Raw genomic sequence first — 19,198 nt, forward strand, 5'->3', positions numbered from 1 at the left:
AGTGTGCTTCCAATTAAACCTGTTAGGACTATAACCTGGTGTTGTGTGATTTTAAACAAATTAGGAAGACACGGAGAGAAGCAAGTTAGCCAAAGAGAGATTAGGTCAATTCACCTGAAACCTTTTAGAAAAGACAGAGTTTTTAAAAACTCATTCATGGGATGAGGGAGTTGCTGACTAAATCAGCATTTATTGCCCATCCCTAGTTGCCCAGAGTCACCACATTGTTGTGGGTCTGGAGTCACATGTAGGCCAGACCAGGTAAGAATAGGAGTTTCCTTCCCTAAAGGACATTAGTGAACGGGATGGTCATCATTAAATTCTCAGTTCCGGATATTTATTGAATTTAAATTCCACCATTTGCTGATGAGGGATTTGAACCCAGGTCCCTGAAACATTATCTGCATCACTAGATTAACATTCCAGCAACAACACCACTAGGCCATTGCCTCCCCAATGAGAGAAGGTTCAAGAAGGTTTTAAAGGATGAGGCATTTACCATCATTGGATGGATAAGAAACAGAAAATATGGTGGAAAAGCCAAGTTTTCTTGGTGCTATTTTCTGGAATAGCTTCCTAAAACACGAGCTCAAGATGTGGAAGGGGATAGAGGAGACTGAATGGATAGGATGAAACAACAATTTGAATTTGAAGGAATTTGAAGACAAGGATGAAGGGTGTAAATTTAAAGTATGGTGCACAAAGGACTTATGTAGGTCAGACAGAGCAGGATAAAGATGAATATTTCAGGGAGAATAATATAATATTATCTATGCACAGAATGCTTAAACGCAAGGACACTTCCCAGGGGGAACACAATAGAAGGTTTAGCTTCATGGTTATATATTTCTTTTTAAAAAAACACAGACATTGCTAGAAATGCTCAACAGGTCAAGTTGCACCTGTGAAAAGAGAACCAGTTAACATTTAAGGTTGACAAAGTTTCCTCAGAGTCATTATCTGCCTGAGTAAAGCTTTCCCACTTGTTTCCCACTGATGTCACATGCTGTGCACTCTGCTACACAAGACAAGGAAGCCCTAGTTTCAATAGCTGAGATATTTCCTGAGGTGGGCAATCTTGGCTGGGTAACAGAGAGCTGTCAAGAAGCAGAAAATTGATTAGAAATATAGTGAGAAATGTAGGGAACCAGCATACTTTTTTAACATGGCTCAGAAAATAAATGGAAAGTGCATTTTTAAATTTGAATTCTGTTATTCTGCATGGTGCTAACTTCTGACTCTAAAGCAACAAATACGATTGCTTTCAAACTCCAACTGCTTTCAAAATTTATATTAACTTTAGGATTGCTTCTATTATCAGGCTGCAAATAATTGACCATATTGAAAATATCACATTTTCCACATTTCCAAAATCTTCCTGGTTGCAACCAGACATCAAATCATAGCATGTTGTACTTTGTGAGAGCCTTGCTCAGACAAATTGGGGGGTAACAGGAGCAAAGTGCCATGCTTCTGCTTTCCAGCCTTCAGGTCTGTAGCTTCTTCTTTATCAATTACTGTATGAGAGCAAAGAGATGCAGTACTCTAAAGCCTCTTCAGATCTTTGTGCGCCAAAGGGCAATTGATTACAGAAATGTTTCATAAATGATTACAGAATGAAGGGAATAATGTTAAATAGTGGGTACAATTGATCAAATCGAAGAAAGACTGTACATTTAGCTGCTATTAACAGGAGAAATAAACACTACCATATATAAGCATTGGTGCGACCATACAGGGAACATTTGGTAAGTGTGACAAACATAACGGCAAAAGATAAAACATTGAATAGAATGCAGATAATATCAACAGAAATTGTTCCAGTTGTTACATCTATAACTAGCTCAAATTTAAGAAGAAAATTCTTCAGACTATAACTTAGGGGGACTTGCATGTTCAAAAAGAAGTACGGTAGTAGAAAATCTTAATAAGTATAAGGCCGTAAAATGAAAATTTGCAAGGATGCTGCCCTGTACAGAAAAATACAAATAGAAACAACTGTTTTATTAAAATGGGGATCATTAAGGCTTAATTTTATAAAAGTGATTAAAATTATGACGAGGTGGGATAGGGTAGGTGTGAATCCATCAATCCAAACAATGAGATTTCTAAAACAAGAAAATACAGTGTAATACTAAAGAGAGAGACTTGATGTTGAAGCTTCTCACCCTGCACTCATCAGGACAGATGCATAATGCAAAATTTCAAATGAAAAAGTATAATTGGTAGATCATAGCAAAAATCAATCTTATATTATAATGTCTTATGAAGAGAGATTGAGAGTTAAAGTCTATACTTTCTGGAGTTTAGAAGAATGAGAGGAGATCGAATTGAGAGTAAATGAGATGCTAAAGGGGATTGTCAAAGTAGATGCAGAAAGGATGTTTCCTTATGTGCAGCAACTTAACACAAGGTCATAACTTTAGGATCAAGGGGTAGCAGATTTAAAACAGAGATGAGGAGAAATTACTTTTCTCAGAGGGTTGTGACCCTGTGGAATCCATTATTTGCAAGAATACCAAGAATATGTCATGACACAAAGTAAATTTAAGAAGACAGAAAGATTAGGTTAGATGAGATTACTTACAGTGTGGAAACAGGCCCTTCAGCCCAACAAGTCCACACCGACCTTCCAAACAGCAACCCACCCAGACCCATTCCCCTACATTTACCCCTTCACCTAACACTACGGGCAACTTAGCATGGCTAATTCACCTAACCTGCATATTTTTGGATTGTGGAAGGAAACCAGAGCACCCGGAAGAAACCCACCATGCAGACATAGGAAGAATGTGCAAACTCCACACAGCTGCCTGAGGCGGGAATAGACAATAGACAATAGGTGCAGGAGTAGGCCATTCTGCCCTTCGAGCCTGCACCACCATTCAATACGATCATGGCTGATCATCCTTAATCAGTATCCTGTTCCTGCCTTATCTTCCTGAAGAAGGGCTTATGTCCAAAACGTCGATTCTCCTTCTCCTTTGATGCTGCCTGATCTGCTGCGCTTTTCCAGCAACACATTTTTAAGCGCTTATCTCCATAACCCTTGATTCCACAATCCTTGAGAGCTCTATCCAAATCTTTCTTAAATGAATCCAGAGACTGGGCCTCCACTGCCCTCTGGGGCAGAGCATTCCACACAGCCACTACTCTCTGGGTGAAGAAGTTTCTCCTCATCTCTGTCCTAAATGGTCTACCCCGTATTTTTAAGCTGTGTCCTCTGGTTCTGCACTCACCCATCAGCGGAAACATGTTTCCTGCCTCCAGAGTGTCCAATCCTTTAATAATCTTATATGTCTCAATCAGATCCCCTCTCAGTCTTCTAAACTCAAGGGTATACAGGCCCAGTCGCTCCAGTCTTTCAGTGTAAGGTAATCCCGCCATTCCAGGAATTGACCTTGTGAACCCACGCTGCACTCCCTCAATAGCCTGAATGTCTTTCCTCAAATTTGGAGACCAGAACTGCACACAGTACTCCAGGTGTGGTCTCACCAGGGCCCTGTACAGCTGCAGAAGAACCTCTTTGCTTCTATACTCAATCCCTCTTGTTATGAAGGTGGTAAAAACAATGACTGCAGATGCTGGAAACCAGATTCTGGATCAGTGGTGCTGGAAGAGCACAGCAATTCAGGCAGCATCCGACGAGCAGCAAAATCGACGTTTCGGGCAAAAGCCCTTCATCAGGAATTTATTCCATTTATAAACCTAAGTAACCCATTTATTATTTTTTTAACCAGTTTATACATTTCCATCACTGATGTCAAGCTCACTAGCCTCATAATTTAACTCTTTGAGCTCTGGCACACTTATTGCAAATCTGTTCCTTGAGAACAGTTGTGCACAGAACTGAATGGAGTTCTGGATTTAAAACTCATCATAACAGATGATGAAATTTTAATGCAAATAAATCTGGAATTAAAAATCTAATGATGGCCACATAATACTAAAATCTAGGGCTTGTGCTAAAATTGTAAGAGTAACAGTTTGACATAGTCATACTTATGGAATTGCACCTTACAGACAAATGTCCCAGACAACACCATCACAAATCCACAGTATGACTTGTTTGGCTTGCAGAGTGGTAGACAGTCAGAAGGGAGTTGCCCTGGGTGTGTTCAAGATTAAGATTGATTTAAGACCCATCACATCAGATCAAACATGGATTACCAAATACCACTGCCCCGTCTGATGAATCAGAATCCTTCATGTTATCTACACCACTTGGAGGAAGCAGAGGCAGTGGCAAAGATGACAGCACACTGGGGTGAGGATGGGGCATCAATTTCCATCACTGAGAATGTCTTGGTTGAATCTCTACTTACCAAGCTGGTCAGTTCTTAAAGGGCATAATTGCAAGTCTGGGTTTGTAGCAGTTGGCAAGGGAACCAAGAGTGAAAACCAAACTAAACCTCATCCTCCACCAACCTACCTGCTACAGAAGCATCTGTCCACGAGGATGTTGGTAGCAGTGGTTATTGTACCATTCTATCTTTACACTGAGAATATCCTATATTGTGTTGTGTGGCAATGCCACCACGTTCAATGGTATACATTTGAAACAGGCTTTATTACTGAAGACTGGGCATTCATGAGGGACTGTGGGCCATCAGCAACAAAACTGGATTCAACCACAATCTGCAACCTCATGGATTGCTATTTTCAACATTCTGCCATTATCATCAACCCATAATGGTTTGATCAAAAGTGTAAGAGGCCGAGTGCAGCACCAGGCATGCCTAAAAATAAGGTGCTGTCAGAACCCTTGTCGATGTTTCATTTTTTTTGGAGCTGTGAACTGTCATTTGAGAGCTGAAGATGACCTTTGGACTGTGTTTTAAAAAAGGGGACATACTTTTATTTGCTTAGAAGGCCAGGCCTGAAAGTTAATTGCAGGTTGATTCTTGTTAAAAAGTGCTCTAAAGGTACACTCATGAGAGGCCTTATGATGAAGCAGATGTTGAATGTTCACTGGGACTCCTAGGGAGACAACAAATCTGGCTTTTGAAACCGTGTTGAAAGTAGAAGGATTACTCCCTGGTTGTTCTCTCACTTTCAACGTATTGGAAGTTCAAAGAATAGGGTCTCAGTTATAAGGATTACACGAATATTCCTCTGAAACTACCGGAAGCTATCTGCCTGCATCGGTGCTGTCAGAAACTGAGCTAGGTACAATACATGTGCCTGTGAGATTAAAAATTATGGAAACAGCTTGAGTGAATTTTGATTTATCCCTTACCTATGTCTATTTGTATGTTTGTGTGAGAGAGTTGGGCTTAGAATTAAAGATAATTGAGTTTAAATCATGAACCTTAATCAGACTACCTTGTGGCTTAACTTTGCTCTGCTAAAGCTACTGTATTATTAATGAATTGTTAATACTTGTGTTTACACTAGAAATCTGGCATCCAGTATTGGCTATGAACTTGTTATTCAGAAAGTCTGGTTAGGAACCAATGGGGTCAATTTTGAGAGTCATTGGGTATTTTAATTTTACTGCATTACGAATACATGGAGACTGATTTGATCTGGTAGTCTGTCTCCATGTTTTAACAATGTTAACTTGAAGCTGTAACCAAGGTACTTGCTTGCCAAGTAGCAAATATTTAATAGACTGAGCCAAGTGATTCCGCAACCAACAACTCAAATCTAAGTTTTTCAATCTTGCCACACCTAGTCGTGAATCATGGAGGATTATTAAACACTCACTGGAAGAGGAGGAGGCAACTCCACAAATATACCATCCACTCTGATTGAGGACCCTAGCACGGTGGGCGGCACGGTGGCACAGTGGTTAGCACTGCTGCCTCACAGCGCCAGAGACCCGGGTTCAATTCCCGCCTCAGGCGACTGACTGTGTGGAGTTTGCACGTTCTCCCCATGTCTGCGTGGGTTTCCTCCGGGTGCTCCGGTTTCCTCCTACAGTCTAAAGATGTGCAGGTTAGGTGAATTGGCCATACTAAATTGCCCGTAGTGTTAGGTAAGGGGTAAATATAGGGGTATGGGTGGGTTGCGCTTCGGCGGGGTGGTGTGGACTTGTTGGGCCTAAGGGCCTGTTTCCACACTGTAAGTAATCTAATCTAATCTAATCTAATCACATCAGTGCAGGAGATAAGGTGAGGGATTTGCAGCAATCTTGAGCCAGAAGTGCCAAGTGGATGATCCATCTTAGCCTCCTCAGGATATCCACAGCTTCACAGAAGCCAACCTTCAGCCAATTTGATTCGCACCACAATATCAAATTGGCTAAAGAACTTGCTCTGCCGAAGTCAAGCTGTTCCAGTGCAGCTACAATGTTAGTATCCATAAGACAATGTGAAAAAATTCCCAAGCTCCTGTGTCCTGTACACAAAAAGCAAAACTAATTCAACCTAGCCAATTCCCACCCTCTCAGAGGAGAGGCAAGAGTGTAGTAATGCTATCGAGCAAAACTGAAGTCATGGGTAGACTCTCTGCTGCTTGGAGTCATGTACTGCACAATAGAAGATGCCTGTGGTTGTGAAGGTTAAACATTTCATGGACAGCACTGCAGGAGTTCGAGGGTGGTGTTCTAGGGCCAATCTCAGCATATTCAGCTGCTTCAGGGGATGATCGATGGTGACCGCACAATGTTCAGCAATGTTTACGACTCCTCAGATACTGAAGCAACCCAAATGAAGGAAGACATGGACAATATTCAGACTTGGGATGACATTCATGCCACATAAGTGCTAGGCAATTTCCAGGTCCAAAATGAGAGGATCTGACTATCACCCCTTGACATTCAATGCCATTTCCATCACTCAATACATTATCAACATCCTTGGAGTTACTGTAGGAGCAAATTACTGCAATGCTGGAATCTGTACTGAAAACAACAAATGCTGGGGATCCATGTCCTACTGCATCCATGGAGAGAGAGCAAGTTATTTCGAGTCTAGATGACTCTTCATCAGAGCTGAGACGTCCACCAACTACAAAGCACAAGTGAGGAATATAATACTCCCCTCTTAGTGCAGCTTGTACAACACTTGAAAAACTTGACATCATCCAGGACAAAGCAGCCCACTTGACCAATACCACATCAGCTCCCTCCACAAACAACACAGCAGCAGTGTTTCAGACAGCATTTTTCGAACCCATGACCACTGCCATCTACAAGGAATAGGGCAATATAGCAATGGTGGGAATACCACCACCACCTCCAAGTTTCTTTCTAATCTACTCACCGCCCTAACTTGGAAACATATTGCAGGAATAGCGAGGACACAGTTCAAAATTGTGGAATTCTCTCACTAAGAGCATTATCGTACAGTAAGAGTGTCATAGAGGTGTACAGCATGGAAACAGACGCTTCAGTCCAATTCGTCCAAGCCGATCAGATATCCTAACCGAGTCCCATTTGCCAGCATTTGGCCCATATCACTCTAAACCCTTCCTATTCATATACCCATCCAAATGTCTTTCAAATGCTGTAATTGTACTAGCCTCTGCCACTTCCTCTGGCAGCTCATTCCATACACGTACCACCGTCTGCGTGAAAAAGTTGCCCCTTAGGTTCCTTTTATATCTTTCCCCTCTCACGCTAAACCTATGCCCTCTAGTTCTGGACTCCCCCACTCCAGGGAAAAAAACCTTGCTTATTTATCCTCTCCATACCCCTCATGATTTTATAAACCTCTAAAAGGTCACCCCTCAGCCTCCGATGCTCCAGGGAAAACAGCCCCAGCTTAGTCAGCCTCTCCCTATTGCTCAAGTCCTCCAACCCTGGCAACATCCTTTGAAATCTTTTCTGACCCCTTTCAAGTTTCACAACATGCTTCCGATAGCAAGGAGACCAGAACTGCACACAATATTCCAAAAGTGGCCTAACCAATGACCTAACAGCTGCAAGATGACCTCCCAACTCCTGTACTCAATACTCTGGCCAATAAAGGAAAGCATATCAAACACCTTGGGGCATGAAAAGGGTAAATAGACTAGGTTTTTCCCCTGGGGTTGGGGAGTCCAGAACTAGAGGGCCTAGGTTTAGAGTGAGAGGGGAAAAATATAAAAGAGACCTAAGGTGCAACTTTTTCACACAGAGGGTGATGGGTGTATGGAATGAGCTGCCAGATGCTGTACATCTCTATGACTCTATGACCTTCTTCACTATCCTATCTACCTGTGACTCCACTTTCAAGGAACTAAGAAACTTGTACTCTAAGATCTCTTTGTTCAGCAACACACCTCAGGATCTTATCTTTAAGTGTATAAGTCCTGCTCTGATTTGCTTTTCCAAAATGCAGCACCTTGCATTTATCTAAATTAACCTCCATCTACCACTCCTCAGCCCATTGGCCCATCTAATCAAATTTCTGTTGTACTCTGAGGTAACCTTCTTCGCTGTCCACTCCACCTCCAATGTTGGTGTCATCTGCAAGCTTACTAACTATACCTACTACGTTCACATCCAAATCAAATTGTGAGTGTACCTACAACAAATGGACAGCAGTGATTCAAGAAAGCAGTTCATCACTACCTTAATAAATGCTGCCCAGTCAGTGAAGCCCACATCTCCTGAACAAAGAAACAAAAGGCACCTGATCAAGACTCTATACAACAGAAGTGAAATAATGACAGAGGCCAGTATCCCGTCACCAAGTCACCCGTTAATTACTTGTGCACAATACACTGGCTGTAGCCAGCCAGCTTGGAGTCAGTGCCCTAACTGAGGAGATTCTAATCCACCTGCTACCTAACCTGCTGTGCTTCTTCCAGCATCAAACTATTCGTCAGGCAGGGCTTTCCCGATTGGCCAAGGTTAACAACCTCAATCAAGATTCAGCTGATTTCAATCATTACCAAAAACTTGCACGTGGCAGCACCCCCATCCCCAAGAGCCATCTTCCAACACTCTTGACAAAGTTCAATATTCTTTTAGACTTTTTTGATTATATTCGGCACCTACACAGTAGCTTCCAGAGATTTATGCATCTAAACATTCAAAACAGTAAGCTTTAAATAGTATATGACTATGAAATTCCTGTACCCTTTATACTAAAAGTACCATTGTGTGACCATAGATGTTAAATATAGCAATCCTTTCATTCATTCTCTATTTTCTCCATTAATGCATTGATCCTGGTGAGCAGAGATGAAAGTATACAGGTTAAATATGTTGAAAAATGAGTGTACTGCACAGGAGGGCACTGTGTCAAGATATTGCAGAAATGACAGAGGGATTGAAACGAGTAACGTTACAAAGCAAGTTACGTTTGCAAAGACAAGAAATTATGAACACACCAAGAATTTGCAACTAAACCAAAGATGCAATTTTCAATTAAACCAGGATGCTGGAAATCTGAAACAAAACCACAAAATTGACTGGAGAAACTCAGCAGGTCCGACATCATCTGTGGAGAGAAAGCTGAGTCAACATTTCAGGTCTGCTGACCATTCTTCAGAATTGAAGAATGATTACTAGATCTGAAATGTAAACGTTGCTTTCTCTCAACAGATGCGGTCAGACTTGCTGAGTTTCTCCAACAATTTCTGTTTTTGTTTAAGAATTTGCAATTGACTGATATGACAATGTCCAAATTTTCCATTTTCAAAACAAGCCAAAATTATGTGTTTTCATACATATATTGTAGCTGAGTCCTCCCAAGTGCTTACTTGCTTGGGTTAAGGTTTTTGGCGGTCCTAGATAAGAATAGGCAACAAGTGAATAACATCTGTTATGGAAAAGGCAGTGTTGAGGAAATTGGCTAACAGGTGCAAAGCCCACTTGTTTAAAGCTAGCTGTAATTGGTTGGAATCTAAGCCAAGTGTCTCACTTCAACTTCTTAATTTAATTACCTCATCTTTGCTCTTCACATTTTTATACTGATTACAAAATGCCACAGGAATTCAGGAAAATTGCTCTGTAACGGAGGCGAGACTTAGTTTGCAACTACCTACACTACCAGGTGACATCACCCTGATCCCCATTTCACTGCAACATATCAGGTTTATTTAGTATTGAGATTTTGGAGTTCAGCAAGAAGTAGAAACTTATAATAATCCTGACCTAAATGAGTAGTGCTGTGGCTATCACATTAGGTCTGGTTCTGTAATACCATTTAAACATACCATTCTAAATCAAAACTAATTAGGCCTTATGTCAACATTTTAATTATTGTTTTGATATAAAAGATAACTTTTTTTGGTATGTAGTGTGATGAATGTTCTTCATTCTTCAATAGCGCAAATTATGTCCTTTTTAAAAATCTTTTCATAGAACATTATGTCACCTGGTCAGCATTTGTGACCCACCCAGCCATTTCAGAGGGCTTTTAATACTGCTGTGAATCTGGAGTCACATGTAGGCCAACAGCAGGGAAAGATGTCAAGTTTCCTTCCCTAATAGGCATTAATGAACCAGATGGGTTTATATAACAATCAATCATACCGTGGTTTCATTAAAACCGAAAGAACTGCACATGTATTAAATCAGAAACACAAACAGGAATTGCTGGAGATGCTCAGCAGGTCTGGCAGGATCTGTGAAGAGAAATCAGAGTTTATTCCCTGTGGTGGGGGAGTCCAGAACCGGAGGGCATAGGTTTAGGATTGAGAGGAAAGATATAAAAGGGACCTAAGTGGCAACGTTTTCACACAGACGGTGGAGTGTTTATGTAAAGAGCTGCCAGAGGAATTGGTGGAGGCTGGTACAATTACAGCATTTAAAAGGCATCTGGATGGGCATATGAATAGGAAGGGTTTAGAGGGATATGGGCCAAGCGTTGGCAAATGGGACCAGATCAGGTTAGGATATCTGGTTGGCAGAATTTGTCACGCCCCTAACCAATTTGGAAAATTGTCCAGGACTATGCTGTACACAAAGAGCTGGACAAATCCAATCAGCAACTTTCTGCCCGATTAGACTACTCTTGAACAACAGCGATGGAAGAGTCATCAACAAAAACAGATCTAAATGCTGAAAGAGGGGTGGAGGTGTAAAGAGGCTGGGATAGTTTGATTAGGCTGAATGGCCTAGATCTGTGCTGAATATCCTACATAACTTAAGACTTTAATTTAATACTGTGTGTAGGTGGAGAATTCTCAATGGTTCACCGTCAAAGCAAGCCCAAATATGCGATCAAAGGCATTGCAGAAGTTGAGTTTGTGTGTATACCTAGGTAGTCACAAAAGTTTATAAGAAGATGTGATTTCTTTGTCCAACAGTGCTTTTGTGTACCACAAAATTGACACAGCCCTTTGAGTGCTCGAGATGCCAACACATTGACCACGGGATGATAAAACGACATAAATCCTGTTATCTTTGGAATACAAAGGTAAGAAGGAAAGGAATTCAAAGCTCCAGCTGAAATCAGAATACAAAGATCTTATACAGGGAGTACTGACAGTAATTGTTTACATTTAAATGGCTGACCCAGCACTATGCTGAGAATTGAATTCCCTACCCTGCTCCAATGTGTGACATTTTTCTGTGGTAGAGGTGAAAATGCAGGCATCAGTAGTACTAAAAGCATCCTATTTGTCCCAAAATTAATAAAGTTTAATGCTTTACTGGCTCTGTGACAAAGTATATTTGTGTCCAAACAAATCCTACAAGTTTTGACACTCCACTATCCTAAATGTACACAGTACTGAATGCAAGCTGGACCTGGTCAGTTCCTTTCATCTGTCATCAAAGATTAAAAGTACGCTGTGATTTAGCTGCCTTGGCATTATGCTAATCTAAATATTGCCCAACAACTCAACTGTATTTCAAGTAACCTTGGCTTTCACCTCTGTCTATTCAAAGATCCACAAGAAATCCTCAATGATTGGACGTGTAATACATACCTCGTGTGAGTGTAGCTCACCAGTAATGTCTGTATGATCATTACACCAGCTGTTCTTGTTACATTATCGCTTTCTATTAATATTATGGAAATCTGGCTGCCAAGAAACTTCTAACATGAATCTTAATTCTGTTGGTATGCAGAAATGCCTTTCTTATCATCTTAGTGTTAAACATAAACATCAGACTTAAAAGACAAACGGACTACTGAGTAGTTCCCCAACTTAAAATCATTTCAATAAAACCAAACCTTATTGGTATGATATAGTGATCGGGAACCTAGGCAATATTTTCAGAGACCTAAAAACATTTGCCAGCTGGGTTTCCCTGCCCAGCTCAAAACTACACCCCACATAACAGGAAAAAAATACACACTGACCTCTCTATCATTGAAGTAAAAATATCCAAAGTGACCCGAGCAAAATCTGTACCCTGACAAAGTGTTTAAAAAATAGAATTAAAGTTGAGGCTATTAAAAGTGCTAAGGAAATATGAGGTAGAATTTTCTGAAACTTGTGTGCAAAATGTTACTAGGAATGAACAATGACGCCGACTGATCGAATGGGATCAAAATTCAACTGAGTTCATTCAGCATTGTTGAATTGAAGGGTATGTGAAAAGACTTTGTTTAAGAAGGAATGTAATGAGAAAGCCTGGGAACTATAGACTTGTAGGTCTGACCTTGGTAGTGGTTAAGTTATTGAAGGTGATTCTGAAAGATTGGATTTACATGTATTTGGAAAGGCAAGGAATGGTTAGGGATAGTCAGCATGAATTGTGCAAGGGAAATCATGTCTCACAAACTTGACTGAGATCGTTTCAGGAAGTAACCAAAACGAATGATGAGGGCAGAGCGGTAGATGCTGTTTACTCGGACTTTAGTAAAGACTTTGACAAGATTCCATATGGTACACTAATTAGCTAAATTATAGCACATGGGATTCAGGGTGAGCTTGCCAAGTGGATATAAAATTGGCTTAATGGCAGGAGACAGAGAGTAGTGGTGGAGGATTGTTTTTTGGACTGGAGGCCTGTGACCAGCGGTGTTCCAAAGGGATTGGTGCTGAGCCCAGTTTTGTTTGTCATTTATATAAATGATTTAGATAAGAATATAGAAGGAATGGTTAGCATGCAAATAACGCCAAAATTGGTGGTATAATGGACAATGAGAAAGGTTATCTAATATTACAAAGACGTCATCATCAATGGGCTGATGAGTGGCAGATGGAGTTTAATTTGGATAAATGCAAGGCATTGCATTTTGTTTCAGGTAATTCTTTGAAGTTTGTGTCACATTCAGACAGGGCGGTTAAGAAGCTGTTCAGCATGCTTGCCTTCATTGCTCAGAACTTGTATAGGGGTTGGGATGTAATGTTGAGGTTGTACAGGACATTGGTGAGGCCTCTTCTGAACTACCATGTCTAGTTCTGGTTACCCTGTTAAAGGAAGGATATTATTAAGCTAGAGAGGATTCAGAAAACAAAATTACCAGGATTATTGCCAGGAATGGAGGATTTGAGTGACAAAGAGAAGCTGGATAGGCTGGGACTTTTTTCAGGGAGAAAGTGAGGACTGCAGATGCTGGAGATCAGAGCTGAAAATGTGTTGCTGGAAAAGCGCAGCAGCTCAGGCAGCATCCAAGGAACAGGAGAATCGACGTTTCGGGCATAAGCCTGAAGAACGGCTTATGCCCGAAACGTCGATTCTCCTGTTCCTTGGATGCTGGGACTTTTTTCACTTGAGTGTCCATGATTGAGAGGAGACCTTATTCGGGTTTATGAAATCATGAGGGGTATTGAAAGGGCAAATGGGAGATGCCTTTTCCCTAGTGTGGTGGGTTTGAAATCTAGGGGGCATAATTTTAAGGTGAAGAAGAGAAAGATTTTTAAAAAAGGCATGGAGTAACTTTTTTACATAGAGAGCGCTTCGCATGTGGAGTGAATTTCCAGAGGAAGTGGTGGGTGCGGGGACAGTTATAATGTTTAAAAGACATTTGGATAAGTACATGAATAAGAAATGTTTGGAGGGATATGGGCCAAACCCAGGCAGGTGGACTAGTTTAGTTTGGGATTATGGTTGGCATGGATTGGTTGGACCAAAGGGTATGTTTCTGTGTCCTATGACTCTATTAGGCAACATTTGGTACATAAAACTAGTGGATGGACTTGGCACAAACATGTCCTGTCTGTACTCCTCAAAAATTCTGCTATTTTCCTTTCCTTTAATTGGCTCACATATCTGATCAAATTGTAATTACACAAGTTAGGGTCATATATTCACAGCATCCACAGGTGCTCCAGCACTGATGTTCAGAGACAAACTGGTAATTGGTCTTCCCTTGCTCCATAGAGAAATATACTTGGTTGCCATGATCATGTCATTGTAGCCTTTTCCTGCTGAAAAACCTGAAGGCTCTCTACTTTTAATGTATTTATTATGTATTACAATCTTGGATCTGTGTATGTTTTAAAACAGAGAATACAGTAATACATTAAATATATGGATCCAATGGAATTTTATCATTTAATTTTTATCTAAATAATAATTTAATTAGATGCAGCACTAAATTATTTTTTTCTGAGCTCCTGGTGCCTACTTTATTTATCTTATTATTCCACTGAGAAGTCGATTTTCAATACTCACAATTATATACTGTTCTGCAAACTTAGGCATCAAATCCATAAATATTAGACTCATTGAAGCCTCAACTTTCTCCTCCAGACTTTAATAAATTTTCTGCTGAAACCATTGAACAGGTATTTTGGTGATGATAAGAGATATTACCAAAAGGTTGAATGCACATGGCTCATTGTTGTTTGAAAAATTAAAATGCTTTCTGAAAGGTTGTTCAAAAGAAAGTGTCATGTGATTTTGCTCACTCTTGCAATTTCAGAATTGGTTCAATTAGACAAAAGCCAATAATGGCAAATTTATATATTAGCTTAGAGCAATATCGAAACACCAACAATTTTAAATACAAATATAAGTTGAGAAGATTTATTGCTGGTCTATATCATTTTAGGAAAGATAAGTTCTCATTGTCACAGTTAGCACTGTGATCACTGGCATATTCAAACCATTTTATCAGATTATCTTACCTGTGGACATAGTGTAGCTGATGAACAGAATCAATTGCCAAAACCATTTCTGCCAAGTAAAACTTTGCCATATCCTCTGGTAACCGGTCCTCAAATTTGCTGAGTAATGTTAAGAGGTCGCCTCCTACATAGTAGTCCATCACAAGATACTGAGATCAAAATGAAATGTAAAATAAGTGATGAGCAAAACAGTCACTTTTCAATTAATAGTTTGTTATATTTCATTCCATTATTGTTACCTTACTTCATTGAATCCCCAAGTCAGGTCGCACTCTTGAATACAACCAAGTTGCCTAACAAATCTAATGGAACTTTTTCGAGGAGATGAGTAAGTGTTTCGATGAGGATAGGATACTTGATGTAGTTTATATAGATTTCAGCAAAGCCTTTGATAAGGTCTTTTATGGGAAACTATTAAAGAAGGTAAATGTTCATGGATCCACTACTGGCTTAGAGACTGAAGACAGAGGGCGGTGATAGAAGGCTATTTGTGTGATTGGTGCCCGGTGCGGAGAGGCATACCACAGGGATCAGTGCTGATCTCTTACTATAGGTGATATTCATAAATTATATAGATGAGAATGTTTGGGAGGTGATAAGTAAGTTTGTGAATGACACAAAGATTGGCCAGTTGGAGTACCTGTTGACAGTGAGGAGAAAGGTTATAGGTTACAGGAGACTATATAAATGAATTGGTCAGATAGGCAGATCAGTGTCAGATGGAATTTAACCCTGATAAATGTGAGGTGATGCAGTTTGGAAAAAGGAGCATGATAAGGAAAAAGGAGCAGGATAAGGAAGTAGGAAGCTCAGAGGATGACGGGAATCTTGGGGTGCTTGTTCAGAGATCCCTGAAAGGGACAGGACAAGGTAATTAAGAAGCCATACAGGACGCTTGTCTTTATCAGTTGTGGCATATATAATAAGTTGAAACTTTATTGCTGGAACAGCACAGCAGGTCAGGCAGCATCCAGGGAACAGGAGATTCGACGTTTCGGGCACAGGCCCTTCTTCAGGAATTCCTGAAGAAGGGCCTGTGCCCGAAACGTCGAATCTCCTGTTCCCTGGATGCTGCCTGACCTGCTGTGCTGTTCCAGCAATAAAGTTTCAACTTTGATCTTCAGCATCTGCAGACCTCACTTTCTCCTCGCATATATAATAAGAGCATGGAAGCATTCTGAAGTTTCTCTCCTCTCCAATAATTCTTCCAACCTAAATGGATAACCTCACACTTATCCGCATCAAGTTCCATCTGCCAAGTTCTGGCCCATTCACATAACCTATCCATAGCCATTTGAAAATGTCTTTCTTCATAGTGACTTACTTTCCCACCCATTTTATTGTCATCTGCAAATTTGATTTCTTTTTCCCACACATCCAAGTCATTGTAAATAGTTGGGGCCCAAGGACCAAACACCATGGTACCCCATTCAACAAGTTGAACACGAAAAATCACCTGGAAAGGAATAATTTGATTTGGATAGTCAACACAGTTATATGAAGGGTAGGTCATGCCTAACTAACCTTATTGAGTTCTTTGAGAAGGTGACAAAACATGTGGATGAAGGTAAAGCGGTTGATGTGGTGTATATGGACTTCAGTAAGGTGTTTGATAAGGTTCCACATGGTAGGCTATTGCACAAAATACAGGGTTTCAGGATTGAAGGTGATTTAATGGTTTGGATCAGAAATTGGCTAACTGAAAGAAGACAGAGGGTGGTGGTTGATGGGAAATGTTCATCTGGAGGTCAGTTACCAGTGTTGTGCCACAAGGATCTGTTTTGGGGCCACTGCTGTTTGTCATTTTTATAAATGATCTGGATTAAGGATGGGTTAGTAAATTTGTTGATGACACTAAGCTAGGCAGAGTTGTGGATAGTGCTGAAGGATGTTGTGGGTTACAGACTAACATAGATAAGCTGCAGAGCTGGGCTGAGAAGTGACAAATGGTGTTTAATGTGGAGAAGTGTGAGATAGTTCACTTCAGAAGAAGTAACAGGAATGCAGAGTATTGGGCTAATGGTAAAATCTTTGGCCGTGTAGATGAACAGAGAGATCTCGGTGTCCAGGTGCATAAATCCCTGTAAGTTGCCACCCAGGTTGATAGGGTTGTTAAGAAGGCATATGGTGTGTTACTGTTTAGTGGTAGGGGATTGAGTTTCAGAACCATGAGGTCATGCTTCAGCTGTACAAGACACTGGTAAGGCCACACCTGGAATATTGAGTGCAGTTCTGGTCACCACATTATAGGAAGGATGTGGAAGCTTTAGGAAGGGTTCAGAGGACATTTACTAGGATGTTGCCTGGTATGGAAGGAAGGTCTTACGAGAAAAGGCTGAGGAAACTGAGGCTGTTTTCATTGGAGAGAACAAGGTTGAGAGGTGACTTAATCGAGAAGTATAAGATAATCAGAGGATTAGACAGAGTGGACAGTGAGAGCCTTTTTCCTCGGATAGTGAAGGCTAACGCAAGGGGACATAGCTTTAAATTGAGGGGTGTTAGATTTAGGACAGATATTAGGGGTAGTTTCTTTATTCAGAGAGTAGTAGGGGCGTGGAATTGCCTGCCTGCAACAGCAGTAGACTCGTTGACATTAAGGGCATTTAAATGGGCATTGGACATACATATGGATAATAATGGAAAGGTGTAGGTTAGATGGGCATCAGATTATTTACACAAGCCGGCGCAACATCGAGGGCTGAAGGGTCTGTACTGCGCTGTAACATTCTATGATCTAGTTTCTGTCCAGGTCAAAGCAGCCTATTTGATTGGAGCCACATCCATAAACATCCACTCCCTCCACACCGACGCTCAATAGCAGCAGTGTGTATGATCTACAAAATGCACAATAAAAATTCACCAAAATCCTTTGACAGCACTTTCCATACCCACGACCACTTTATCTGGAAGGACAAGGGCAGCAGATTCATGGGAATGCCACCTGCAAGTTCTCCCCACCCTGGCTTGGAAACACATTGCCGTTCCTTCACTGTTGGTAGGTCAAAATCCTGGAATTCTCTCCCTAATGCCATTGTGGGTAAATCTACAGTACATGGACTGCAGCGATTCAAGAAGGCAGCTCACCATCACCTTCTCAAGGGCATCTAGGGACAGGCAATAAGTGCTGGCCAAGCCAGCAACATCCACATCCTACAAATGAACAAAAACAAAAATTCTTATATATGTTTTCTGTAGCCCCTCGAAAGCCTTCACATCTATCCCAAGTGAAGTTCCCTAAATTGGGTACAACATTCCACTTCAGCATCAATCAGACTTTTGTGAAAGTTTAACAGAATTCCCTTGATTTTTCTGGTCTATTTCTTTTTTTATAAAGTCGGGGATTCTGCATCTTTTTTACTCACTTACCCAATTTTTAAACAGCTCAAACACATAGTCCGAGTCTCCCTGTTTGTAATCTTTATAATAAATTGGATTTTCTCCTTCTTCCCATCCAAAATGTTGCTTCACATTCTGCATTTAATTCTATCTGCCACTTGTCTGCCCATTTTAACAATCCATCTATGAGTTCTTGAAGTAAATCATTAGCCTCATAGTTCACAAAATTTCCAGTTGTCATTCACAAATTTTGAAACTGGTTCCTGTACACACATGTCTAGCTCATTAATTCTGATCAAGGAAAGCTGCGTTTCTGGTACTCATCCCTAGGAAATTCCAATATAAATCTTTCACCAGCCCAAGAAATAACCGTTTACCACTCCACTATTTCCTTTCACTCAGCCAACTTCATATCTATGCTGCCACTTTCCTGTTTTGCCCATAAGCTTCAGCTTTGCTGACAAACTTATTATGAAATACGTGCATCAGCTGTCATTTGGAAGTCTAAATAGACCACATTAGTGCCATTATCTTCATTGATATCTGTTGCCTCATCAAAAACCCAAACTGGTGAAACCAACATTCTCTTTAAATAGTCTGAGCTGGCTTTCATTTTCATACTTTTATTTTCAGCTGTATTTTTAATTTTGAATTAATGTTACTACTTCACTATTGATGACCATGGAGGTTTTCAACACGCAAAACAATAAGGCTGCAACCAGCGATTAGTTAACTCAAGCAATTGAGTTAATGACAAAGTGTAAGAATAGACTATTTGGCCCTTTGGAGTTTTCTCAATCTTTCAATAAGATCATAATTGATCTGGCTGTTGTGTCACCTTAACTTTCCTGTCTAGTGCCCATAACTTGAATCCCTCAATGAAAACTCTACTTTAAATCAATTCAGTGACCCAGTCTCCACCACCTGCTGGGAAAGAAAATTCCATATTCTAATG

At 40.5% G+C, this 19,198-nt stretch overlaps 1 protein-coding gene across 18 annotated transcripts in view; it reads right to left on the minus strand.

Annotated features, from left to right (window-relative positions):
* LOC122548528 (serine/threonine-protein kinase MRCK alpha-like) overlaps positions 1-19,198 on the minus strand; it is a 595,544-nt gene that overhangs the window by 297,830 nt on the left and 278,516 nt on the right. For all 18 annotated transcript variants that reach the window (XM_087984221.1, XM_087984211.1, XM_087984208.1 and 15 more), the window contains exon 5: positions 14,908-15,056. In XM_087984221.1, coding sequence (XP_087840347.1) covers positions 14,908-15,056 — 149 coding nt within the window. The remainder of the gene's footprint in view (positions 1-14,907; positions 15,057-19,198) is intronic.

Source organism: Chiloscyllium plagiosum, unplaced genomic scaffold (genome assembly GCF_037043375.1).
Source record: "Chiloscyllium plagiosum isolate Xiang-an unplaced genomic scaffold, Cpla_swu_hap1 HiC_scaffold_3, whole genome shotgun sequence".
Taxonomy (NCBI): Eukaryota; Metazoa; Chordata; class Chondrichthyes; order Orectolobiformes; family Hemiscylliidae; genus Chiloscyllium; species Chiloscyllium plagiosum.